This window comes from Hippocampus comes, unplaced genomic scaffold, assembly GCF_001891065.2.
Source record: "Hippocampus comes isolate QL1 unplaced genomic scaffold, H_comes_QL1_v1.1 scaffold174, whole genome shotgun sequence".
Lineage (NCBI taxonomy): Eukaryota > Metazoa > Chordata > Actinopteri > Syngnathiformes > Syngnathidae > Hippocampus > Hippocampus comes.
Window position 1 is genome coordinate 6731196 of NW_017805983.1, and position 27836 is coordinate 6759031.

The 27836-nt window shown below is 41.1% G+C and overlaps 2 protein-coding genes across 3 annotated transcripts; both read right to left on the minus strand.

Annotated features, from left to right (window-relative positions):
* Positions 1-1037: 1037 nt before the first annotated feature.
* cdh26.1 (cadherin 26, tandem duplicate 1) lies at positions 1038-12904 on the minus strand. 2 transcript variants are annotated; one of them, XM_019891312.1, is made up of 18 exons: positions 12758-12904; positions 9827-9886; positions 9655-9747; positions 9396-9554; positions 9178-9325; positions 8923-9092; positions 8689-8817; positions 6506-6691; positions 6152-6417; positions 5868-6010; positions 5553-5774; positions 5265-5486; positions 3689-3813; positions 3226-3306; positions 1980-2036; positions 1749-1784; positions 1549-1620; positions 1038-1445 (listed from the first exon to the last, which is right to left on the minus strand). In XM_019891312.1, exons 1-18 carry the CDS (start codon positions 12782-12784, stop codon positions 1227-1229), a joined length of 2415 nt encoding a protein of 804 aa, XP_019746871.1. In that variant the 5' UTR covers positions 12785-12904; the 3' UTR covers positions 1038-1226. The 2 variants fall into 2 exon arrangements, with proteins under 2 accessions (XP_019746871.1, XP_019746869.1); XM_019891310.1 differs by having other exon boundaries at positions 1968-2036.
* A 2184-nt stretch (positions 12905-15088) lies between these two features.
* Positions 15089-26719, minus strand: LOC109528574 (dysbindin-like). The gene is made up of 4 exons (XM_019891365.1): positions 26357-26719; positions 18646-18795; positions 18346-18495; positions 15089-17394 (listed from the first exon to the last, which is right to left on the minus strand). The coding sequence occupies exons 1-4, from the start codon at positions 26397-26399 to the stop codon at positions 17087-17089; spliced, it is 651 nt and encodes a 216-aa protein (XP_019746924.1). The 5' UTR covers positions 26400-26719; the 3' UTR covers positions 15089-17086.
* Positions 26720-27836: the final 1117 nt, after the last annotated feature.

Genomic DNA, 27836 nt, shown 5'->3' on the forward strand with positions numbered 1-27836 from the left:
GATTCAAGAGACAACACTCTTCAAAAGATTTTTTTCCATCACGTATCCAAATGGCATGACACAGACATCAATCTGACGTGTCTCTTTTACACACACAGCTCTTGATGTTATTTTTTAAAAGCGTTCATGATTTGGGTCAGGTGCACTGAATGAATTCCGTGATTAGAGTGAGATGAGATAACACCAACTCAAGCTTTTCTCCTTCTCGCATGGCTACCTTAAGATGGAACCTGTGCATCTTCCAGGACCTCACCCAATTCTGCAATTCATATCATAATCCTTTGGTTGGGCTTGTTGCATGCCAGTGTCAAAAGGAATTAACACATTTAAAATATGACTTTTTATATTATCATGGAACACACAACAACTGATAGGTTTGGCAAGTGCTTTTGCGTAGTGAACAAGACAGTGTCATCAGGTTATGAAAAGGCCTCTGATACATGTTTTAAGTTGTCTATAAATCTACTTAAAAATGGATCTGGCTCCAGATGATTTTATTTTGTGCAACCACTTGCCAAAATGAAAGTGAGTATATTAAACACGTTTTTTCAGTGTGGTTGCCCAGCCAATAGTACCGTAGTGATGTAAATTATACTGTCAGAATGAACCGTAATATATTTCCAAGTTATATGTGCCTTCATTACCAAATACTGTGAATGTTTTAAAATAATGCTGTGCTGTGAAGCAAAATAGAAATAATATTATGTCAACTGTACCCTAAGTAAAACAAAAAAGCAAGCAATTCAACTCGTTCTCATGCAAATCAAGTAGAGGCCCATGCAAAAAGTGCCATTCGTATTCTTTTTCGTGGATAAACAAACTCATTTCAGAACAAAGCCGAAGCAAATGAACTTAACAAACCAACTTGTGCTGTTTTCAAGGGGGCCCTGGCACCACCTGAGATGGTGGGGGGGGGCGTCCACAGCAACCCCCCCAACAACCCACCCACCCCCACCCCCCCACCGACAAATACTTTACAAGGGGCTCCCAAACATATTTGGCCTGTCAATAAAACAAATAAAACACCACCCCACACGTCAAAGAAATTTTATGGGTGGTCCCTTGTTTGGAAAAACGTACAGCAAAACAATGTTGACAGCGACCGGCACCCAGCTTCCCAGCACTCCCCGTGACATCATCTGCCCCCCAGGCAGCAACATTGCGATTGGACCACGCTGCCAATAATCGTTTGAAACAAATACAGTCAATATCCAGTGTTGCCCTTTTTAAACGTGTGTGCCTTTTTCCTGCATGAGCTGGTTGCAGATGCTGCCAAAGTGCTTAAACTTTGGTCCCAAATCATTCATAAACTGGAAATCTTCTCCACAGACGCTAAAGGACAGTTCCTCCAGTGACTGACACCCGCTCTCTTCTTCCTCGTACATGTACTTATGTGGTTGGTACTCTGGGTGGTCCACAGGGTTTCCGTCAATCTCATGCAGTCTCTGTGGGCGCACAAATTAAAATGCCGTTGTGCCGTTTTTACAGTGTGGGTCCTCATCTGGCTTGTGAATCTGTAGCATGATGTGATGCAAATATGTCTCTTACCCTGTTGAGGTGATCTGAAATGTTGCGATTGGTCAACAAGCTGCTTGCCTGCTGATACCTCAACGAGCCCCCCTGATCGTAAAAGGGAATTAGATGTTGCATGTGCAATATGGGAACGTAGACTTCAAAAATGTGTTCCGACGAACATAATCATAATTTGTGCCCAAGAAGCCTTAAATTCTTGTTATTGTCACACTTACCTGATATGCGTTCATGTTTGCAGACCATGCAGAATACTGAAATAAAGGGAAGCAACAATAATTCAGCCATTCAGTCTTCACTCAATTGGTTTTCCCCTTTGTTTTTTGGGGGGCGGTGGGGGGGTGATGTGCAGTTTTATGTTTTCTTTCAAAAATATGAGGGTGGGTGGGGTGGTTATGACAGTTCCGAATATCGGTCAGTGTTAGAAGTAGTCTTGCCTTGTTACTCACCATCCCTGAGTTGTAAGTATCCAATTCTTCAATCATTACTGGAGCCACCTTAGCCATCTCGATGAAAAGTGCAATTCATCAATTCAACCAAGTATCGACCAATGACACATGTAACATATATTTCTGTAGTAGAGTGATTGAACATGGCAAATATTTGAGAAGTGGTGATGGTGATAGTGAACTATTTGTTCAGCTCTGTGCTTTCAATTCACAAAGTGTTTAACTATCATGAAGAAAAGTTTTGTATGTGAGGAAAATACATATTACATTTTGATAATGTCCTCCATAGCGTAACTGAGGAAGCTGGGATCCAAATTCCCGACAGTACAAAACTGAGAATTGTTAGCCACCTCGATAATTGGGGTCTGAGATACTCATGAGAAAGTAAAGTGAGATGAGCCAATACCTGCATCGTTCTCTGCTTCAGCCCATTTGTCACAGTTGTATCTAACTCCTTTGAATGTGTCAGCAGCAAAGGTGGCACCGTCTAACAGAGGTACATCATCAAATAAGTGACTCAATGCCACACACAGTATGCATACACAGAAAGTAGCTGTTGGCAAAAGTTGAATCAAGGCAACTTTTTTCTGTTTTCATTCCAAAAAGGCTCTGTTATGTTCTTCGTGGCCCTGTATTTACTTGGAGTGGGTTCTTTGCGCTTAATCAAATTTTGGAACTTTTTAATTCTAATAAACCAATAGGGGCGTGACTAACCATCCCCACCCAGTCCTCAAACAGGCCACGCTAACCTTTTCGCGCAGAGCAACTTCCCGGAGTCTTCACGGAGACTTCAGGGTTGTCTACCGCTGACGAAGCTTCTGTGAGAGAAGCGAAACGTCCTTTTTTGCTTTTTTTTTGTTTTTTTTTTTTTGTTTTTTTTGTTTTTTACCCACAGGTACAGATGACGACTGACAGAACCCTTTCTACGATGGAACTTTCCTGTACGACTGAGAGCCTCCACAAGCGTAGTAGAGTGATTGAACATGGCAAATATTTGAGAAGTGGTGATGGTGATAGTGAACTATTTGTTCAGCTCTGTGCTTTCAATTCACAAAGTGTTTAACTATCATGAAGAAAAGTTTTGTATGTGAGGAAAATACATATTACATTTTGATAATGTCCTCCATAGCGTAACTGAGGAAGCTGGGATCCAAATTCCCGACAGTACAAAACTGAGAATTGTTAGCCACCTCGATAATTGGGGTCTGAGATACTCATGAGAAAGTAAAGTGAGATGAGCCAATACCTGCATCGTTCTCTGCTTCAGCCCATTTGTCACAGTTGTATCTAACTCCTTTGAATGTGTCAGCAGCAAAGGTGGCACCGTCTAACAGAGGTACATCATCAAATAAGTGACTCAATGCCACACACAGTATGCATACACAGAAAGTAGTTGTTGGCAAAAGTTGAATCAAGGCAACTTTTTTCTGTTTTCATTCCAAAAAGGCTCTGTTATGTTCTTCGTGTGGATGCTATTTTCTTCAGGGGAATTCACCTTATTTTGGAGATGCAAATGAACTACTGAATCTGGACCTCTTCTTTCGTGCTATGCGTGAAGTGAAGAAGCCTTTTGACCTGAAGTTGAACTGCCGTCATCAACTAAGAAGAGCCCAGTCAGTTGCCTCCATTCAAATATTGCCGATGATGACCGAGAAGCCGCAGTACACTCAAATGTAATTGTCTGTGTCGTCAAACCCTGCAACGCACACCTTGCATTCTGCGCCTCCTGCTTCTTGGTTATACTTGATTAGGGTCTGTTGACCCTCATCTTGTTGGACCTCGGATAAGTGCTTGAACTGTTTCCCACATTCGCACACCAAGATGAAGAAGATTACTGCAAAGACAAAAGGCAAACGGTCTGCATTTCATGTATTCCAAGGACATGTTGCTCAGCCGTACCAATGCCCCTCAACTCAACCCGGCTGTATGGACATGCTCAGTGGCTTAAAGATGAGACCGTATGCAGTGCCAGCATCAGGGATTTACTATAACGAGGGAGCTTTGTGGGCACGTTGACACTGCTCGGTGGCATATTGCATATTTCCATAACTTACTGCAAATTCAGTCATTTTCATTTTTCTTGGTTAGAAATGATGCAACAGAGGATTTTAAAAAACTAGCTGTCAAAGGAGCCATGCATGAACAGGTGAAGAACCCAAAACCAAGAAATAACAGATTTCTGTGTGTCTGTGAAATTCTTTATTTAGCAATCCAGAAAGAACATCTGCGAGGTTAGCTGTGAATGGTGTTCGACAAGAGGGCCTGGCTCACATTCTCTGTTCCAGCTTATCGTAAAGGTTTGTAGGGTTGAGGTCAGAACTCTGATGCTCATCTTCTAAGAAAGCCTTTCTTTCCCATGCTTTGTGCATTAGAAGACAGTCATACCTTCCTTAAACCTTTTCTAAGGTGTAGAATTACATTTGAAAATGGATGAATGGATTTTCAAGTTTAACATGAACAGCCGGGTTTCTTTTTGAACCCGATCCCCTGACTGATTTATGGACTGAGGGAAACAAAGTGTGTCCTATATACACGAAACCTGACCTAACTGCCCAACTCCAGTTGGAATCTGAGCTCCTGACATCATTTACTAAGCCAAGCCCCTCAGAGGCATGCATTACACAAATACTAAAATGTGTGTTTATCCATCCTTTTTCTCATGTGTTTATTCTCACAAGGGCCGCGGGCGTGCCGGAGCCGATCCCAGTTGTCTTCATGCAGTAGGCGGGGCACACCCTCAACCCAGCAAATCGCAGGGCACACAAACAACTGCGCTCACAATCACACCTAGGGACAATTTGAAATGCCCAATCAACCTGCCATGCATTTTTTTGGAATGTGGGAGGAAACCTTAGTACCCGTAGAAAACCCACGCACACTCGAGGAGAACATGCAAACTCCACACAGGAAGACCAATTGAACCCTGCACCTCTGCACTCTGAGATGGACGGACGTGCTAACCGGTTGATCAGTGTGTTGCATGTGTTTTTATGTGACTTGTAATTATACTTATAAAACCACTGTATTTCTTTTCATTCATTTTTTTGGGGGGTGGGGCGGGGGTGAACTCGATTAATGATATTTGACGTCACTTAATTTGGGAAAACGAATTAAATAATTGAACTTGTAACTCAAAATGCAGCTGTACTGTACTTCCAGTCAGTGACTTTTTTTAAGTGGCTCTTCTTTTTGAAAGGCTACTGTAGTGTTCTAATCTGATGCTAGGACTGATTTTTAATTAAAAAAAAAATTAGCACAGTTGGAGCCAAATATGAAAGTACTCACATAAAAATAAGAGCAGTGCTGCAAGAATCAGTCCAATGCCGGCTGGTCCCAGACTTGTTGAGAGCGGCTGCTTATGGCGACACACGTTTCCTCCTTCGCAGTCACACACACTTACGATGACTGTATCCTCTCCGCTTAAGCCCTGTTGGTCTTCGATCACGAGGGGCACTGAGTAATTGCCGTAGGCAAGTGTCTTCAGGCTAACTAGCCCAACCTCCTCACCTGGTGCAGGATGTAAAGCAAAGTATGTGGTGGTTTGTAAACTGGAACGGAGCAATAGATGTTTACCTGTGGTAGGGTCCACTTTCCATCGCTGCAATTGGGTTGCGTCATCACTCTTTAGTGAGACTGTGTAGGGCCCGCCGTAAGGATGCAAGTCCAGATCTTTTGCAGCAAGCATGACTTTGTTTCCACACATTGTGACACTATTATATCTCAGCTTTGGCTTGTTATCATTAATATCCAGAAGGTGAACCAAGATGCTACTCGTGCCTGAGGCTGGAGGCTTACCTTGGTAACGACAGGGAAAAAATGTCACTTTGTGGGATTTTTATTTTGTTTTCGCCAAAGACCAAATAATAGTGGTTTGTATTTTGTTCGTACCATCATCGACTGCAGCAATCACTATTTTGTAAATGTTATCATGAACAAAGGGTGACTCTCTGTCCATCTTCCCAGTGGTTCTGAGATGTCCTGTTTTTTTATCAACGCTCACCCAATCAGCAGGATCATCTAACAAGACAAAACTAGAAGGAAAAAAAAATGTATTCACCCAGCCATACCATATAGTGAAGCAAGATATCTGCAATGACAATGAGCAGTTAAAAAAAACAAAAAACAAAACAACAACTTGAAAGTGCAATGGTGTCTGATTGTTAAAGACCAACCTAATTTTGGAAACATCCGAATCAACGTCATGAACCTTTGGAGTGTATAGCAACTTTCCTGGCTCCTCCTCTTCCTTCTCATAGATGTCAACCGACTCTTTGTGAAACTGAGGTGGGTCGTTGACATCAATCACTTTGATTGTGACGTTAATTGAATCAGAGATGCCTTTGATCTTGGGTGCTGCATCTTTACATGCAAATAAAGGCTCCTCATTCTCAACTCCAATCTGAAGGTTTATAAAAGCTGATTCCTCGAAATCTTTCCCCTAGAGGACACACAATTACAAAGTCAGATGTAGTACAGCCACTGTTGAATGAAGAATCGTGAGATATGGCAGGGGGTGATAAAATTACCTTGACGACACTCAGAACACCCTCATTAGTGTCAGGGTCAGTTTCAATTTTGTAATTGTCTTCCTCATTTCCTTTGATGATGAAGTATTTGGCTCGCCAGCCGGGGGTATTTGGAGTGTCTTTGTCCTCTATCGCAAGCCTTAAAACATTCTCCCTTGTCACCATTTCTGGAATTTCACCCTGATACTGGACCGGAGGAACATTTTCATGTTAAGCAACATGCCTTACCATGGACACCAAAAGCAAATGTTATTGTCCCTGCACATTACAACCACAGAGCAACGAAATTCACTTTATAGTTTCAACCCACCCAAGGAACATAAAAAGACAGTGACACCTAACAGGGGGGAGGACAGGACCCAAACTATGCTCCTGTGAGGAGGGGGCACAGTGTAAGGTGAGGAAAAAACACCTCATCAAACCCCTGTAACACAATAAATACCTGTTTCAACAAAACTCAAACACTTGCACATGTGGAAAGGGGTGTCAGTAAAGGGAGATGACGCAGCCCAGACACTGAGGAACAGCCACTATTGGCTGCATCGTGTCAGCCTACCACATTGCACCATGACAAACGACGGTAAGAGGGAGAGGAATCTTGGAAGGCGTTGCGTAGGAGGAGGTAATGTGCGTGTATCTGAAGTGAGTCTTTCTTCTGTACGCGTAAGCCTGTAGTCATCACTTCCGCTCAACTCCGACCCATTCGTCTCTGCCATCTGATGACTCATGACATCATGTTGCCATGGAGATGACCTCGTGGATATTACCTCGCAAAGTCCTGATCCAATAATTAAGGTGCACGGCAGAAGGGGGTGTGGCAGGGGTATATACATTGCCGTGAAAAAGTATTTGCCCTGTTCCTGATTTCTCTGTTGTTTGTATATTCATCATACACAACGCTTTCACTTTTTAAGTGAAGCAGGCTCCAAGAGCTCAAGAAATAAACGGTCATGCCACGATCCAAAGAAGTTCAAGGAGAAAATTGAAAAAAAAAACGATTGAAATCTAACAGTGTGGAAAAGCCATTTCCAAGACTCTGGGGCTCTAGCAAACCACTGTCAGAGCCATTATCCATGAATGGAGAAAACTGGTAACAGTGTCAAACAGTCCCAGTAGTGGTTGACCAGCTAAATTTACACTAAGAGTGTCACGACGACTCATCCAGGAGTTCGCAAATCAACCTATAACAACATCCAAAGAACGCTCAACCTCAGTTCAGGTTAGTGTTCACGAATCTACCATAAGAAAGACACAGGCCAAAATGACATCCATGGGAGAGTTCCAAACATCTGGGTTCTCTTGCCACTGCTGTCCAAAATGAACACAAAGGTGTGTCTCAAATTTGCCAAAACACATCTTGATGATCCTCAAGACTTTTGGAAAAACATTCTGTGGACGAATGTGTCAAAAATGGAACTTTTTGGAAGATGTGCACCCCGTTATGTCTGGGGTAAAAAATGGCACAGCATTTGCTAAAAAGAACATTATGCCAACAGTGAAGCATGATGTTAGCAGTGTAATGGTGTAATAGTCTGTGGCTGCTTTGCTAAATCAGGACCAGGACAATTTGCTGTGATTGATGGAACAATGAACTCTGCTGTCTCCCAGAAAATTCTGAAGGAGAACGTCCGACAATTTGCACCCTCAAACTCAAGTGCTCTTGGATTATACAACAAGACAACAATCCGAAACACACCAGCAAGTCCACCTCTGAATGGCTCAAAAAATAAAATTAACGTTTTGGAGCGGCCAAGTCAATATACCGGATTGAAGCCAATTGAGATGCTGTGCTGTGACCTGAAATGGACAATTCATGCTAGAAAATATGGTCGAGTTGAAGTCATTCTGCGAAGAAGAGTGGTCCAAAATTCCTCCACAATGATGTGAAAGACTCATCACCAATTATGGATGGTGGACCAGAATTTCCCCGAAGCCATTTGGAAGTCAGCTTCCATGGCCTCATTGAACTCTTCCTACACCCGAGGTTTTCGGGAAATTAATGCGATGGATGGATGGATTTCGGAGCGAAGTTGATCGTTTTGGACAAAAGACCATGCAAGACAGAAATCGTCAAGCCAAGGTAGATAAGACAGGGAGAGAGCAGAGAAAAAAAAAGTGTCTGCCTACATTGACAGCCAGAGGAGAAAGATAATTAGTCACAGTTTTATCGCTTGAATGCTTACCTTCCTTGCTTTGAAAATTGGTGGATGACTGTTGGTGTCGATAATATTGAGAGTGACAACAGCGGTTGACGATAGGGAGGGTTTTCCATGATCTTTTGCTTGAAGCGTTATTTCATATTTTTTGAACTTCTGAAATGACAATTGCAATGATTAACATGACATTAAAAAAAGTATGTCACTTGGACAAATCCTTACATGTGTCTATGTCGAAAAAAAAAAATCTGTGACGCTTACATCATAGTCAAAACACCCTTTAAGTGTAAGTTGAGCCATTCGGGGATCAATCTGGTCTAAGTCAATTTTCGGAACCTGCGGTGACTGAGATACCACACTCAGGGTAACTGTCGAGTTTGGGCTGTCCTCTTGATCAGGGTCAATCACCTCTATCCTAATTGGCAGGTAGCCTTGGCAAAAAAAAAAAACAGATGAATATAATATGAATGTAATTACTGTAATATGAGTGTTCAATGACTTGAAGAAGAAACTCACCCTCGACTGTGTCCTCCCTGACATCAGCGCTCATTTGGGGAAGAAGAAATTTTGGTGCATTGTCATTGATGTCTTTTATGGCAACATCAAATGCTAATTCTCTGTCGATTGCTCTTCCTGTTTGTTTGTCCAAAATGTCAAACTTGATCTGTGAATAAATCCATTTTATAATTGTAAAGGTAATGGTTAAGTACATTTATGATGCGGTTTGAACTCACGTGGAAGAAGCTGTGCGTCTCTCTATCGATGGGTTTATGGGCGTAGATCTTCCCATTTCCTTCATCAAGAGAGAAGATGCCCAGTGGCTCCTTGTCCACGCCCATTCCTCTTATAATATATTTGTGATTATTGTGTTGATATGTCTTGTCATTGAATATCTGAGCAAAAATAAAGAGAAAAACAAGCACCGTTGAGCCTCTAGCTGCTGGGTTTGACTACCTGTATGCTGATTTGGTTTGCTCAAAATCTTGTTTTCACCTGAGATACGAGTTTCGGATAAGGCCCTGGGTCTTCCTCAACTAATTCAATTGTAGTCAAAACCCACCTTCTTTTGGAACGGACCAAAATGTCCTGTTGAACATACATTTACGATAAACACCAAATAGCCATTCATGCTCCATGCAGGAGGATTCCAAAACATAAACATTACCCGCTTGTCACGCTGGATGTTGTGTCCTCTCTGTGAGGCCACTGCTGATGTGACTAAAGCCTACAGGAACAAGAGAACCCATATGTCACAGACCTCAGTCAAAGCTTCAACATTTATTTCACCTTTAAAATCATTCATGCACCTGAAAATGTTAACTGTTTGTTCCCTTTATTTGTGAGACATTAAGAGTTGTCATTCACGGTAGTAACAATAAAATAATACTCTTCACAACCATTTTTTTGACCCAAGATCTACTTTTCTAGCAACCAACCTCCCGTGAACGACCCGTTACCGGTGCTCCAGTTTCCCATTCTTTGCCAGAGCCATCGGTGAATTGTAAATGAAACAAACTTTGAATGAGAATAATTATCATTTAAAAAAGATACAATGCAAACAGTTCTGAACGCAAGCTACAATTGCAGACTGCTGACCGCTAACAACTTTCAATGGTTCAGAAAATGCAACATCGTAGGTTAAAGGTGACCCACTTTTATTATTATTTTTTTTATTATTATTATTATCTATTTATGTATTTATTTGGGTGAAAGTGAAACTGATAGGATGCTTAGGGTGCAGTGTGCACGAACACAAAGATATATGATAATAACAACACACACCCACACACACATACACACACACACACACACACACACACACACACACACACACACACACACACACAAATCTTTTCTTTTTTTTTCCATCCCCCCCCCAAACCCCTCGTGATCGACTTAAGACCAGTCCCCGGGCTACCAGTCGATTGTGATTGACTTATTGGGCATCCCTGCTCCTCATCATAGATACTAAAATATGATTTCCCCTCATCCTGATTTCAAATTGTATTGAATATTTATCTCAATTTTCTGTTTTGGATCGTCAAAACAGTTTTAACATCTCAAAAATACAACCCAAGTAAAACTAAAATACAGGAGATTTTATTTATCAAGGGATGAAAAATTCAAACCTGGACTTAATTTCTGGCCACCCCTGACCACAAGAACTGAAATTCTTTGTGTTAACTTCTGATGAGTCTGTAGTTAGTTTGGAATTAATTAGAGTATTTATCTGAGTAATTTTGCCAATTCTTTGCCAAATTGTTTTAACTTTAACACAGCATCTCAACTGGATATATGTCCGGACTTTGACTTGGCCACCCCAAATTTTTCATTTTGTGAGCCATTTAGAGATTGTATTTGAGGTCATTGTCCTGCTCAATAACCCTGCAGCACTTGAGCATCATCACATGAACTGCTGGTCGGACTTTTGCTTGCAGGAATTTCTGGTAGACAGCGGAATTCATAGTTCCAAGTAGCAAATTGTCCAGGTCCTGTAGGAGCAGGCATCTCCAGACCATCACGCTGCCATCACCATGTTTGAGTGTTGTCATGAAATGCTGTGTTGTTTTTACGCCTGATGTAACAGGCCACACACCTTCCTACTTCTGCAGATAGGCTTGGATTGTTTTTTTTTTCATATGGTGTGGCTTGACCTTTTCATCAATGTGCTTCAGTGTTGAGCAGTGATTAAAAAAATTAAGTATTGTTGCATATTGTTGCACTAACATATTCATTTCCCGCAAAGGTTAATTCTGTAATAATGTGCGCTCATTATTTATTTAATCATCAACAACAATGCTTTGTGATTGTCTTTGCCAAAGTGTAAATTTTTGTGTTGCAGAGTTGAGCATGGAAAGAAAAAAAAAACATTGAAAAAAATTCAATTGTAGAAGTTACATGCACCATAGTTTGTGCAATTGGAAATTTGACCAAACTATTCTGGAAAAGTACGCATTTTACGTCACAAAGCTCTTCAGAGGTTGAAACACTGTCACACAAGACAAATCTTGAGACTTTATTACAACTTGTGCGGCTTCAGTTCAGTGATCAGATTAAAACGCTCAACATGTATGTCGCCTTTCTTTTTTGTAACACCGCCGCAGACGGGTACCGGTGTTGAGGAGACAAAGGAGGAAGTGAATGAAGTCCACAGTACCCCAATTTGAATGTATTGCGATGTAAGAAAGAGATGCAAGTCTTCATCCTAAAATAAGTTAAAAATAATGCTCATAAATCAAATGTACACTGCAAAGTGAGATCTAAGCTTCTGTTATTTTTCACGTATTGAAGACTCACCTTGGGAACACAAATAGCAATTTCCCCCTGCAAGCACAGCTTTTTGATACAGCGTCTGTCATTTGCCATCAGACTTTAAGGTGAGGACTCTTTTCATTGCTTTGACATTTTTCTCTTCACAGCAGTAAATTGTTTGATGGATTATTATGCCAAAGTGAAATGCATTTTGTATTCTAAGTAACTTTTTCAGTAATCTTCCCTCTCCACTTCCCCATACGTGTCTTTCACTTGTCATCTTATTTTTATTACAATTGTTACATATTTGAACAGGATCATATATTTATTTACCCTCCATGTGTGTTAAGGTTCAAATGCTTGTCGTCTATTCTGAGTTGTTCAAGGAAAAACATGAAAGTCATCGAATTTCACATTGAAATTTGTTCATTTTAATTCAAATGTAGCTTGTCATGCACACACAGAAGTGAAATTGCCCAAATGCAGGAAATCGGATTTCCAAATTAGATTTAATTAAATTCAATTACATTCTTTAAGCATCAAACAAACTCGATACTGCAAAAAAAATCAAATCATCTGGATCCAGATGATTTCATTAAGTGCAACCACGTAACAAAATAAAATGGAGTAAATCCACCCACAACGTTTTTTCTTCTCTTGATTGAAATACTGTTGTCCAAATGTTAAGATTTGTGGGACTATGTACATTTTCAACAAAGGCTGCATACAATAGTGCGGTATTGCAAGAACAGCCTTCTGAACAAATACACGGTGATTGAACGCAGTTGGACTTCACAGAGGTCAGTACTTTTGTAAGAAGGGAAAAGGCAGAATTCATGCCTACCAGCACAAGCATGGAAAAGGTCCTCATCCTGATCCTCCCTGCTTGATGTCCTCTGTGGTTGTCTTGTTAACAGCGTTGATACACGAGAGCACACGACGCCTGCAGGCAGCCAGTCGCTTCGCTTGACTTCAATGACAAAGGAGTGTTTGTTCACATATCACCGTATTGCGGAATCTTTCTGTGTACACTCACCTTTAGTTGGAGTTATGTTTTGGCGTATGCATGTTTAAAGTTTTCCTATCTGAGAAAATGTGTGAACTGAGCTCTACTTGACTTCTAAGAAACAATGCTCTCGGCTCAGCTGTACCCCATTCGGGTCAGCTCAGGTGACATATTTTTATGTTCAATCCGGCATCACATTCAACCCTGCAAACACGCAAATACTGAATCTGCTTGTGAATAAGAGCCATGAGTCCACATACAGAGTTGAGTTTGATTGTGAAGCCCGGCTTGTCTGCTGTGAGTTGTCCAAGAGGCTTAAAGAATATACTGTACAGCCAGCAGCTGCATGTAGTCCCTACATTTAACTGTACTGTGTAATTAGATTGCAGCAGTTTGCTTAATGGGCTCATCTGGCACAGTTCTCAGGAAGCACTTCAACACTGCCGCCTCCCATCAACTGAATGCCGATCATGTTAACCTCCAACACATACACCAACCAGCCACAACTTTATGACCGAGTGGACATTCTGATGAGCTCCAATTAAAAAATATGCAGATAATAATGCTCGGGTATGATTGATATGGTCAGTAATGATTACACCCACGTACTCGCAGTTCGGCACTGGTGGATTTGCATATTTGCGGATTTGTTTTTCCCCTTTTTTAATGGAGGTTGCGTGAATGTTACAAATTGATGGACGGTGCCTTTTTTCATTTTTAGGTGCACCGTTTCATTCCCATCATGGTGACTGAAACAGCAAATAAATAATATTAATGATAAATCCCCAATCCACATTCTGTTCAAATGTGCATGAAACAGTTTGGCTAATTTGAATTTCCTTGCCGCCCCTTCACAAAATTAAATAAATAACCTCAACGCACAATGAATCAAAACACCCTGCCATGCGCAACAATCTCGGCCCAAGTATCAGCGTTAACACCCTCGGACAATTCAATGCGTCCAATTTCGTGAGAACAGTTTTGTTGTCACAGCGAACAGTCACCCAGTGCACAAAATAACATCCATGGCTGAGTGACAACAAACCTGGTGCCAGCCATAGATCTGCGCATGCTATTGTTTAGTTGCATTTCCCAGCCTTACGAACATTACCCAGGAACTAACGTAATCAGTTCAGATAGTTCTCGTGTAAAACAATTATGCTCACAGAGATGCAAGCTTTTACTTGCTGTGATATATTATGCATGTTGAGTCACTTGTTGAACATTGTTAAACTTTATGTCTGCTTGACTGGTTTGTTCGTGGATCTAGCAACCCCTTTACTTTTCCCCTCCCACAAAAATCACAATTTTCCTGAGCCAAACAAACATAGAATATATTGGAGCCCCAGCTCTGGTTTTCATTTTGAATCTTTCAAAAACATTGCTCCAAGACTGATCTGCAGGCAATGAACTCTAGAGCTGCCACTTTCTGTTGAAATAAACTGCACCTAAAGCACATAGCTCTCAACTTACAGTGCATGTCTTACAGTTTCTCTCAAACGTTCGTCGGTGAACAAAACTGAGTTAGGTTAAAGCATGGCAAAAGCATAGATTTCGCTTCAGTAGTTTGCGCCCAAGCTTGACTTAAAATATAAGCTTTGTGCCGTTGCTTCAAAAGTCATCACTGGCAATGTGTCTTTTACACTCGGGAGGGAGGTTACCATCTGGTCGAGACATTAAAGCAGGCTCTGGGCTACTTATGTGTTATGAAGATCATATGGATCCCTTTATTGATAATATTTGCCAATTGTGCACTATAACTCCAAGTGTAAACCTCAGGATATCTGCCTCATGCCTTTGTGGAGGGAAAACAACCCTTTAAAAGGAAGCAATAGCGCTGATAATACTGTTGGTGACAATTGATCATAAAACGATAGCTTTACAAACCTGTACAACCCGTATAACTAGACGCCAAAGTCAACAAAATGGCGGTCAGTCCTGGTCTTTTACTGCATGATCATGCGAGCCCTTTACCTCCATGTCTCTCTAAGTATAGCAGGTAGAACGAACATGCTAGTGAGTGGCAAATTATAGCATACCATGCATTGAAGGCATCTACTGTGTTTGGAAAAGGCTGTTCGAAGCAGGAAAATATCAAAAGAGAGCAGAACCGAACAAGAGGAAAACAAAGCAATGAGAGAGTATTTCATGTCAAAATATGTGTTTGCATTTTAAATTTCAGTCATTTTTATTCATACGAGAACAAAATGTTCGAATAGGAAACAGCATCCACATAAAATTGCTGAGATGAATACCCATCGTATCGTACAAATTGTATCTTCAAATCCACAACCACATACTTGCTGTAGCGTGGCATCGAGTCTCCCTTCAGTAAATGCACAAGATGTACCAGATATTACCGGCGCAGTCAAGAAATGGCTCACATTTTCTCCATTATTCTGATGGATGGCAATGTATGGACAAGAAGCACAGTCAGCCTTGCAGTTTGTCAACCTCTCCAGTTCCATAATTCTCCCACACCCACTCAAACGTATACACACTTTGCTATTGTTTTTTTTAAAAGTAATTTCACAAAGGGGAGAGGGACAACATGTCCGGCTCAGTACTTAGCCATTAATAACGGGTGATGGTTGAGTCAAATCTTGCAACAACATGATGTTGCGCAACAAAAAGACATATCGTCATACAAGGCATGCATTCACAACTTAAGCACATGTGTCATAGTGTAAATAGATTGCTCGCGCACACAGAAAAAAACAGGTTTTACCACTCAATAAAACGTGTTCATGGGTACTTGCTTAGTTTCAGAAGATTGTTTAAGGGGATTTTAATACAATAAACAGATGCACAACATTTGCACCTCACAGTTAAATACAATATTGTTGTGAAGTTGGTGGACACAGCAGGGGGCAGGTTTCAAATTTGTGGCAGAGATGTAAAACCATGCAGATATTAAATATTAGATATGATCAGCTGATTAATTCTTTTTTTTCTGATGTTACAACAGCATCGCACACATTGCGCTGGATTTCAATTTCAAACCAGATAATAGCCACAATGAATGAAGGTTGCTTTGCAGAAAGCAAAATGATGGATATACCAAAGGAAAATCTGGTCTTTTCAATTCAAATGCGTTGCCTGCCGTAATGTGGTGTGTCACTAAAAGTTTAAAATCTAAGGGAGGAAAAAAAAAGTCAGTGCCTGCCAAGCATCCAACACACCTTCTCAAATTTACATTATGATTTCTGTCATTTCTCACAGTACAACTGCTGTAATGATTAACAGAGTCTTTTGCTGCGATTTCTCCAATTGTGTACATTGCAGAACCCTTATGTCCTCCATTAACGATGGCCAAGTGTACCTGAAAGAGCTGCCGCATAGTTTTGTCAACGATTTCAATGTTGAGTTTCACGAAGTTTTATTGAAAAAATAATTTTGTGTACAAGTCTACCTGTATATTTACAGTGGCAATCAGAAATTCATGCAAACCTTTTAGGGATTTTAGAAAAAAATAACTGCTCTTTGCAGCAATTTAGAAGCGATGCAATAGCAAAGTCGGCGAAACAAAATTTAAATCACTCCGTGTGTGAAGGAAACATACCTTTCAAAGTTGGAGATTTGCAGTTGCTGTGGTTGTTTGATTTGCCACATAAAAGCTGCTACGACTAAGGCGTGAGAATGAAGTTGTCAACTTTGACCACAGTGGAGCTGTTTCAGCCAGTGCACCCTGCAGAATATTTGTCCTCAGATTTAAATCTATTATGACTTTCTATTAGGCATGTCTGCATCCCTAAAGGACAGCCCACAGATGGGTTTTTATGCCTTTTTAAAAATGTTTGTTTCTCTGCAAAGTGAAGATGCACTTTCATCCAGCTTTCTTGTTTGACTATCTGGTACCTCGTTTGAAGTCAAAGTGAGCAGGAGGGCCGTTCTCCTGAGGCAGCAAGCAGCCACAACATTTAAATGTGTGGGCTGTGACGAACTCCTACTGTATAATTTGTGTTAAATGTCAAGAAATAAAGACCACAAACTTCAACTGACAGTTTTCCCCCTCCATTAACAAAGAGAGAAAAAAAATGTATATGTGAAGGTATAAAGAATTTTGCATAAATAGAGACAAATATTCAAAGGACAAATCACAGCAGGTGAATCATGCTCGGGTTTCTCAGCAAATGTAATGCGACAGTAAGAGGAAAACGCTTGTGACTAATTCAGTCTTTGTGAAGGTTTAGTCGGAAGGCATCTTTGCTCCTCTTCCTCATCCTCTGTTTCTTCATCTCCATTATGGGGAACAGAGGTCAGCAGTTGGGTATCAGCGTGGATTTCCTCGTCGTCTGACTGGATTACAGGCGTGTCTGCTCCGCCCCCGCTAGTATCACTGGAGCCCGACGATGTCGATGACATGCGAGACTTGGATCCGTTCTGGACTTCGCTTTGCCGTTGCAACGGTGGACACACCCTGTAGACAACCTCGGCCTCTTCGTCTGCCTCGTCTTCGTCTTCGTCGTCCCCATCTGTAAAGAAACGCTGTTCAAAGTGCCTGTCCAATCTCGTTTACCACCTCAGACTGACAAACTGGTGATAGCAAACCAGCCTGACATAGCGATGCTGCAAAAGTATCAGAAGTCAGCAGTTGGGATATATGTAGGAATCCCGGATGATAGCAACATCCGGACAAGATTTGAGGAATACCAAGGACTGAAGGAAGAACGAGAGAAAATGCGAAGGGTCAAGGCAATAGTGGTGCCACTGACTAGTGTTTGGGGGCAGTAGCCCCCAAGCTGGGTATATGGATTCAGCAGATACCAGCAACATGTTTCATGTTAAGACATATTTATATGTCTTTTCAGAATTCACACATTAAATCCCAGGTATTTTTTTTTCAAGACTCAGGGTAAAAAAAGTGTCTGAAAATGGCTGGTACTGAATAATAACAGCAATTTTCACAATGTAACAAAAACATGCTTCTCCAAAGTTGTTTTTTGTCTTGGATCAATTTAAAAAAAAGTTTTTAGAATGATTTTTTTTTTTGTCTCGACAGAACAATAACAGATTTATTAGGAAGTGCGTTGTTATTGGTGGCTCGGTGGTCGAGTGGTTATCACATAGACCTCACAATGCAGAGGTCGTGGGTTTGATTCCGGCTCCGGCCTTCCTGTGGGGAGTTTGCATGTTCTCCCCGTGCCTGCGTGGGTTTTCTCCAGGTACTCCGGTTTCCTCCCACATTCGAAAAACATGCATGGCCGGTTAACGGAGCACTGTAAATTGTCCCTAGGTGTGAGTGTGAGTGTGGATGGCTGTTTGTCTATGTGTGCCTTGCGATTGGCTGGCAAAGAGTTCAGGGTGTTGTTCCCCGCCTACTGCCGGAAGACAGCTGGGATAGGCTCCAGCACCGCCCACGGCCCTTGCGAGGATAAGGGGATCGGAAAATGGATGGATGGATGTGTTAGCTGCGGTCTGTGCACCTGGTAAAGGGGATGATATGTCTCCCTCATCTCCTGCTGATCCGGAGTTGAGGAAGACATCCAGGGCCTCCTGGTCGGAGATGTCCATCAGGTCCATTTGCTCCAGCGCATCTACGTTCACCTCCATAGATGAGATACTTCCCATGGGGGCTGCAAACACAAACTATTTTATGAAGCGTTAACATTGTGACGCGTGAGACACACGGTGACGTACATGGATCCATTAATCTATGTTCTATTGGTTGAATGACAACTAGCATACTAATGCAGCTTGTTGTAAAAGTTGCCGCTGTCACGCACGTTTTCTGCTGTCAATCTGCAGGTGAGCTGAGGGCAGGTAGTTATCCACATCTTGCTGGTAGACCTCCTCAAAAAAGCGTTGTCTCTCCCTCAGCTTCAGATGCTGCGTAGAATCGTTGTCCAACACTCTCTGGGAGTTGTCTGTCTCCGCTGAACAATGACAACAAGTCAAGCTGTAACTCAATATTGCAAACCCGAACAAAAAGCATGCTCTCATGTTGATGTGTTACACATATCAATATCCCAGATGTATGTGTAATAATAAAAAATGGTTTTATCAATGCCATACCATGTGGTCTTGATGTAAAGAAGATAAGAGGAACAAGTAGGACACGGACCAGCAAATTTTCTGACCTTGCACTTTGTTGTATTTGTAATGCCTTTATAATGTTTGTGATTAAAGAGATGAATGTAAAATCAACGCACTGGCTTCATCTTTTAAATTTACAATGGCCTTGTTCTTCCTTGTTGTTGTTGTTGTTGGATTATGCAAAGCTTGTTGGCATAAGGCAAGAGTTGTGAATTTCATCCCCTTCTGACGTAGTGTCAAAAGGAAACGAAGTTGCTACTACAGGTCGTTTAATGAATTCTTTTCGTGGGCAAGAGAGCGTGGTGTAAGTGGGGTTAATGCCCTGTGAGGTGGACAATGATCACGCATGAGTGGACTTTGTGGACGCAACTGTCCTTCACTCCACGCCGGTGCAGACCGACATGTCATCCTTCAATCCCTTCTAATTGTACACCTCAACTAGCGTTAAACCTCTGACCTATACAATCACAGTATTTGGCAGACTGAGAAGTCTGGAATAATTATGGAATTTTGCAATCTCATTTATGTTGGAAGTTGTAAACCTGTCCACTTCTTAACCATTTGGCATGACTCCAACTTCTCTGTGAGAGAGAGAGAGAAAGAGAGACACACACACACACACACACACACACACACACACACGGCGCACACACACACACGCATTTGCATCTGCTTCAATAAAGTTCAGATTTTCTAGTATGCTTTTACTGACGTTTTTGTCGTCCCGTTTTACAGCACAAGTCATTGTCTGTAAAGAACTTCCGCAGCATCAAATCAACAACAAAGGAGTTTCAGGACTTTTTGGCTAGTGCTGGCTAGTTAATTCATGGGACAACAATGTCCATTTTTCTTTTGATGTCTTTGCTATGGGTAGGATGCCTTGTCCAGGATCACTACCCTGGTGCCATAGACAAAGTGGGGCATGTTATAAACACTTCCAAATACAAGTTAGGGTCAGCACCGAACCTCCAGGATTCTGCTCGTAGGCAAATTCAACACATGCTAGGAAACACAAGAACAGCTGAACTTTATCTGCGGTTCAGCAGAAGCACTTTAAATAGTGAGAGGTGTCTTCTGACTCCTGCTTGAATGTGATTGCTTCATTCTGAACACAACCACTTCACCGGTTATAAGACAGTGTACACAATCAAATCTTTTTAATTTTTTTAAATGACTTGTCCAGGTTATATGTCACATGAAAGCCGGAAAAATGTCTTGAAATGATTCCTTGGCCTAATGTTTTTAGATCACAAAACCCATGCATTTGAAAAGTGGTGTGTAGACTTTCTATATCCATTGTCCAAAGGTCCATCTTTGGTATGATGCTTTGCCCAAGTGACCAGGTTTGGTTGTGTAACTGTGCTGGATTCTTCTCGACACACTGGGCCTGCGCCCACCGGGCTGCATGGGCTGACACTTTGACTCATGTCACCAGTGCTCTTATTCGTCCTTGCAGAAGCGCATTTGTGTATGTGTGTGATCACGTCTGAATCGTGTGTTGTGTTTAATTTACTTAACTGTTTTGTAAAGCGCTTTGTTTCAGCTGCAGCTGTTGTGAAAGCGCGATATACAGTAAATCAGGATGTAGTGTATTGTATTGTATTGTATTGTATTGTATTGTATTGTATTGTATTGTATTGTATTGAATGTGTGCACTAGTGTATGTTCACGTTCATGCTTATTGAATGAGTGCCCATGAATGACTTGCATGTCAAGCAAAGGGATGCTGCTTGAACCATTATCAAAATTCATTTTACTTCATCTACATGTACGGTTTCTACATTTCTGCAAAACCAGATAGATAATGTGACATACTTTTGTTCCTCACTGCAGGGTTCTTTTTGAGTCCACTGCTGTTACTATATTAGTCCTTTAGTGTACCATACTCATTATCTGTGCTTCACAGTCTTTTCTTCTTGGATGTTCGGTTCTTGAAGTTGGGGGTTTTTTGTTGTTGTTGTTCTTTTTTTTTTTTAGCTGTCGCCAACAATTTTATCCATTAATTTCATTATGATTAAACACAGGGCCTATGAGTTATTCTATCAACTTCTAAGGTCTTTATATAATAATAATAATGATGATGATGAACATGATGATGATTATTATTATATGCTATAATGAGAGCAACCCTTTTTGAGAGGTACTATGCTGAAGTCACTGTGAGTCTCAATTCATCTTCCGTACTTTCAAATATTTTATATTCTTTCATGACAACAACATTTATCTCAACTCTCATCAATCACCCCCCATCGTGGTCATGTTTCCATTCATCTTCCATAGTAATAGGTACACCTACACTTGTGGAGTCATTTGCTGGAGCAAAACGTAATTCACCCTTATTTCTTTAACACAGCAGTGTTAATTTAAAGCAATTCATTTCAAGCATTCTGGTTGTAATCTATTGCTAAACGTGGGCACCAAAAGGACTCTAAGCACCTCTAATTAAAATGTAAATTACAACCACAAAAGTTAAATTTGATTAACCGCCTCAACATGCCAACCGGGTTTCTTAGTGCCACTCTAAATCCATTGATCACCATCAAATGTGAGCATGATTGCTTAGCAGCTAAAGATCGACATCGTAAATTGAAACTGAATTAATACTTTTACATTCTCACATTTAAAAATCACTTTAGATACTCTACATGCTTTCATCTGTGTCATTTTCTTGCAGGTAAACAAGCAAGCAGCAGGGTGAGTCATATAACTATTAACTTCTTGTGTTTTTAGCCATCCCGCAAGACATGTGGGAGGTGCCATTGGGCTAACGTTACCTTGCTCAACGCTACCCTAGTTCATAGCCGTCATGGTGGAATCCAATAGGTTTCTGACCGAGGTTATTAACTGCAAGTGAGCCTTATGTGGCTCTGCGGAATCATTAAGTTAAGTGGTTTTCTACCTTTGATTGGGATCCAAAGACAAATAGTGCTCACCCTGTGTTAGTCAGCCCTACTGCAGGAGTGTAAATGAATCTCTCTGAGGGTTGTGATACGCTCAACGTTTATGTCTTTTTCCCCATTTCATTTAAATGTGTTGCAGATCAGTTTATCACCTCTGCGCATTGCTGTGCGTACCGAGGCTGTTTCCTCTGACACGCCAAGCCAACGCACCTGATTTAGTAGCTGAAAACAGAGACTCTCCTTTACCCCTCTTGGCACAGCTATGGAGAGTTGGAGGGCGGGGTCACAAACCAATGCATTACATAAGATCGAGGTGGAAGGAGGTCTCCAAGCGCTCACTTCACTGATCTGTGATCTCCCCAGCCAACTTTATATCAGCGACCCATGGAGGTCTGCTTGCATTTCCTTGTAAATGTACTTCATGCGCCTCGACCTGCTGCAGGACATGAGAAAATCAGTTTATTCTTCTGCTATGCCAAGGATGATCAGCATACTTCTCACAAGCCAAATTTACAGGGAATGAGAGGAGCCGCTTTGATTGATAGCAAATCAAGTCGCTGTGTTTATGCCCACTATGGCGCAAAATGCCCTTTTTTAAATGTGCCACACTGTCCCAGCTTTCACAGGTCTGTGAAAATACCAAAACTTAGTCTAGCCTGCCTCTACTCAGGTTTAGACTGCACCTTGCGCCACACTTGCACCCAAAAAATAGAGCCCAAACTGTCTTGGGAACAAAATCAAACCCCCTCCACTGGATCTTGAATAATTTGAATTTGTCCTAACCCTGATCTGGGCTATGTTGTTTTTGTTAATTCTCTTTTAAAATAAAACAATAGTATATCCTACTTTTTTCTACTATGGTTAGCATGGTTACATAAATGTAATAGTTTCATATTCAAATATAACAGGGGTGTCAAACTCATTTTTGTTGCGGGCCACATTGTAGATATGGTTTCCCTTGGAGGGCCGTTATGAATTTGGTTCAGACTTTAGCAAGCATCATGGAACTTGACATGCTTAATTTGCTTTCACGGGCCACATAAAATGATGTGGTGGGCCAGATCTGGCCCCCGTGCCTTGACTTTGACACCTGTGACATATAATGTAAATGATACAATATTTGTTGCCCTTGGAGCGAATGTTTTCTAAGAGTATTGCTATTTAATAAATGAATTTGAGTACCAGTAAATGCACCAATTGCCTTGGAATGCACTTTGAGTCTTTCTTGTTCATGGACACAACAGATTCCGTCCTTGTTAGGCTGCTGCTTTATCCTGAACTGAGCTATGAAACACAGGTCACATGGAAAGGATTTAGTGTGTTGGCTCAAGGAAGAGTGAACAGCTGGGATGGCTGCTGTCAAAGTTAAATGTGTAGTTCAAGTGCATCAGCATATTAAAGGACGTGACGAAGAAACGGGTGTGCAGTGTGACAGTTTAAGTGTATGGATGTATGCAACAAGCCACATTCTGTTTGTATTTTGTCATGACATGTCATCAACATTAAAATGATTACATCTCCAATATCAGCGATTGCCGTCTTCGTCACAAAATGTAGTGGATTTCAGTAAATTTTTGATTTTATCTAAACAAACAAATTGGGACAACAGAACGTGAGGGAAAATCACCAGCTTCAAGTCTCGATTGCTTTAATGTAAAGATGCATCAAAAAGTTTGCTCACCATACAGGACCACAGTAACTTTGTAAATCTGTCCAAGTGCCCATGCCATGAGTAACTTTTACATCTGTGAAGGTGCCATAATTGCTGAAATCCACATCCAGGTTTTGGGGTGACATATGCTGCTATCCAAGCCAACCCCACTCCTTATTTCAGCAAGACAATGTCTAGCAACATTCTACATGTTACAACAGTGTGGCTTTATAGTAAAACAGTGCGGGTACTAGACTGCCTGCCTGCAGTCCAGACATGTCTCCCATTGAAAATTTGTGACACCTTATGCAAAAACAAAATACGACAAGAGTTGAGCAACTAAACTTGTAAGGCAATCAAGGATAGGGAAAAATACCTGTCCCAGCTTTTTTGGAACATTTTGCAGTCATCAAATTCAATATAAATTAATATATGAAAAAAAAAGTTAATCTGTTTGAACATTAAATATGTTCCATTTGTACAGTACTCAATTACTTGTAGATTGAAATGTATTTGCAGTCTAGCAGCTATGGATTCGTATTTTCACATATTAAAATAAACAGAACAACAACAAAATTACATATTCTCAAACTGTTTTATGATTTTTTGATACAGTTTGTCATTCAACATCGACACGCTACAGTTGTGTTATTGTAATGCTCTGTTACACTACGTATCTATTTTACGAGAATTTCCATGACACTTGTGATCGAAACAGGGCCAATGGCTTCTAAATTTCTTCTCTGTCTAAGCCCACAGTGAATCATAATAGCCTTAGGCTTGCTCTTATGTAATGCTCGCACAGTTCTTCAGCTGCATCCTTCCGTAGTGCATCGCAGTGCAAGACCTACTGCCTTCTCCACGCATGTTTGTCGAAAGAGAAAGAGAAATTGACATTACTATCATTCTGGAGATTTATATAATCTGACCTCTTCTCAATTAAATGAAAATGTTATGTCAGTGATTTGATGTCAGTGCTTGACTGGGTCTTGCTGGTCTTCAATCACTCACATTCAGAGGAATAAAACAGAGGTATGCAGCTTTTTTTTGTTATTACAGGTGATACTCACAGGATATAAACATATCAATGACAAATTTAATTTCATTTACTTAAATCCCCTTATCATCTTGGCCCTTTTGTTGTGATCTGGCTGTCAGTAATTTACAATGCAAGGAATGTGGTTCAATATGTAAACTTCTTGCATAACTGATTATGTTTGAATTTTTGTTTTGTTTTGGGGGGGGGGGTCCAATGTGTCTCATCCACTGTCATGCAGAGTAACTAATTGTTGAGTTGAGCATTCAGTGTGTATTGGTGTCTCTCTCTTGTCTCTGGCTGCTCTTTGTGATGAAAACAGTTAGCTCCACGCATCATTGGATGTTCTGTGTCGTTTTAATGGTGCACTCATAGATCAAGAGACCAAGGAACTGCACTGCAAGCATCAAACAAACGTTCCTATTGAACCAAACAGTCACATGGTAAGGCTTTCAGTCCCCTTGTGATGAGTGGGAGGAAATCCCATGATCGCTTTTGTGTCTTCCTGGAAAAGAGACAGTATTTTTATTTGGGAGAGAGGTTGTACTTCCACTCCGTGAGCAGTCACATTTGACAGCTCATTTATCTCCAGCTCTTTTCTGCCTTGATGACCGACTGCAGCTTCTATTTCTCCCCAAGGGATTAGTGCGGGTGAGACTCAGCTCTCGGCAGTGTACAGCCTCATCATCTTTAGGTACTACTGCTATTAGCCAATCACTCCCCTCCTTTGGCTGAGCAGCCAATGTACACCATCAAGCCTAAATCATTTATGTGTGAGATCATTGCACCGTGCACAGCAGCCACCACTACTGCCACGATACCGCTCGACGCCCAACACCAATCACTCCTCCATGTAAACACAGACTGTGTATTAATCAATAAATAGGGGTCACTCTGCTCTTGATATGCATAGTCTGCCTCGGATGGGGTCATCCTGCAGGAATTACACATGAAGCACATTTGTGAATCACCATATTCAAAGTTTGACTGAATGTAAACAACAATTATCTGCGTAAAAATACTTCCACTGCTCTTTGTCTCCATCTCCATGTCCCCGGCAACCCCAAGCTGTGATTGCATCTTCAGCCGTGCAATCATATTGTGTATTCCCAGGCCACCTCCATCCACATTCCCAAAGCCATTAAGTCCATCTAAATGGAGCAAAGAGCCCTACTATTTCCTACAGCTTTCCAAATGAAAAAAGGAGGACTTCTGGTAAAAGCTCCACTGGGTTTATGTATGATACGCTACCGTCCACATTAATTATATTGCCCCATTGCATACCAACAATAGAATAATACTCAAAGGACATTTTAACACTACGACTCTGGTGAGTTTACTCAGAAAGCAAGACGTTATGCCTCTTACATTCTATGTAGGTCGTGTTCCTATCAAGACAAACATAGTTGGAAAGTGCACATATATATATATATATATATATATATATATATATGGGTGTGTGTGTGTGTGAATTATTGAATTTCCACTTCATGTAGTGTAATCAATTTTTTTTCAAATACATTTCTAGGAAAGCGGCAGCATCACATCAAACCCACCCAGCCGCAGTTGTGCACACTGCATGTCACTTAGTTCAGCAGAAATATTTTCATAGGCAAAACTGGTTCTTTGTTTATGTTCAGAACAGGCATAATAAAGTAATCAAACATGTACTCTACCCTCAGCTCAATTAGAGGAAATGGTGAGATATATTCATTACAGAGGGAAGAAGTATTGAGAATATACAAATGTAATACAGCTCGAATTAAGCAACATCATCCCCAATTCAAATCAAACAATATCAGTCAGTTACTTACACGCCAGACGTTTGTTGGGTTTGGTTGACCCTGAAGATGACATCTTGCCGTGATGTTGTGGCGGGTATCAATTTGTCTTGTCACCTCCTGTCAAGGCTGCAGGTCAGGATGCCGGTGCACGTCGTAGCAGATCATCCGGTCATTGCATCTCTACACTTTAGCACCAGGCTATTCCAATTACACGGGGGATTTTTCCCCCTGCTCTTCCTGAGCCCTCTCCCCTTTGCGATTCCCAACCCCCGTCGTTCTTTCTAGGTTGCCCTCACACTGCCTCACACTTGCCTCACGCTTGCATCCTTATTGCCCCCCACCGTCCTCTCTCTTTTTTACCCTCACAAACACACACAGTCCTGCACACTGTGCAGCTTAGAGACAGGGTGAGTGATAGTAGACATTGTGGCCTGTACCAACTAGTAATAATGAAGGGGTCATAGAATCAGGAGGGTTTTTATGTAATGTTTAGGAACATACCAAAAATTGTCATAGCAGTTGATCCCTGTCATGAATATTATTATCAAATTAGATCAGAAAGACAAACATCTTCATACTATTTTTACGGCGATGCCGGTCCACATTGTTATCCTGTTTTGTTCGTTTGTCAGAATATGTTTGAGTGTTTATAAATGGATCTTCCAGTTAGGTTTTTCATCTGGTACACAATTTGTTGATATGTGATCCCAAGAAATATCTCAGTGTAAAAAGTGTAACATCAAGACCTTGTCTCCCCTATATCTGTTTTTGGATCCGCAGGATATACTGTATAGAACACAGTTGTTGATGAATAAAATGGATTCATTTAGTGTATCTCTGTTGTCTCAAACAAAGATATAACTTTTGGGAACGCAAAACCTCACCGGCAGACACAGTCTTTGAAAGCAATGGAGGCTCGGCTCATCATTAAAGGATGCTTGGATGCCCTCCTTCCTCCTTGCTGATTTACTTTGAAAGGGATAAAATTTAAATAATGAAAATCTAATCTTACATGTAGCACCAGGATTAATTCTGAAGTCTGCAAAACCATTGTGTCTGGCAATTTACAGAAAAAAAAATGCACCCAGACTAATTGAGAGAGACTTCATCATGCAACACGATAATGACCCAAAACACATAAAGGACGTCATCAGGAGGAAAAAGTGGAAGGTCTTAGACTGGCCTCGTCAATCACCGGATCTCAACCCAATATGGCATGCATTTTACCTGCTGTAGAAGGGAGAAACTCCAGAAACCTTTGTAAAAACTGAAGGAGGCTGCAGTAAAGGCCGAGAAAAATGCATTTCAAATGAAGGCTGCAACAGTGTGGTGTAGTCAATAACAGGCAGTTTTTGCAAGGATGAGTTTGCCACCAATTTTGAAATGTTATTTTGATCTCTTCGAATGCTTTTGCTCTCTTGAAATGAAACTTGAAATAACACAAAATCTAAGTTGGAACTCTGAACTCTGTGATATCCTCCTGACTACCAGGAAAAAAATGTTGTCCAAT

Excerpts from the sequence above, each read along its gene's own strand:
- cdh26.1 (XM_019891310.1), bottom strand. The coding sequence starts at position 12,784 with ATGAGGACCTTTTCCATGCTTGTGCTG. Across the intron at positions 9,887-12,757 it reads CCTTTTCCATGCTTGTGCTG|GCTTTAGTCACATCAGCAGT; the intron begins GTAGGCATGAAT and ends TTGTTCCTGTAG. Across the intron at positions 8,818-8,922 it reads AAGGGTGTTTTGACTATGAT|AAGTTCAAAAAATATGAAAT; the intron begins GTAAGCGTCACA and ends TTGTCATTTCAG.
- LOC109528574 (XM_019891365.1), bottom strand. The coding sequence starts at position 26,399 with ATGTCATCTTCAGGGTCAACCAAACCCAACAAACGTCTGGCGT. Across the intron at positions 18,796-26,356 it reads ACCCAACAAACGTCTGGCGT|CGGAGACAGACAACTCCCAG; the intron begins GTAAGTAACTGA and ends GTCATTGTTCAG. Across the intron at positions 18,496-18,645 it reads GCAGATTGACAGCAGAAAAC|CCCCCATGGGAAGTATCTCA; the intron begins GTGCGTGACAGC and ends TTGTGTTTGCAG.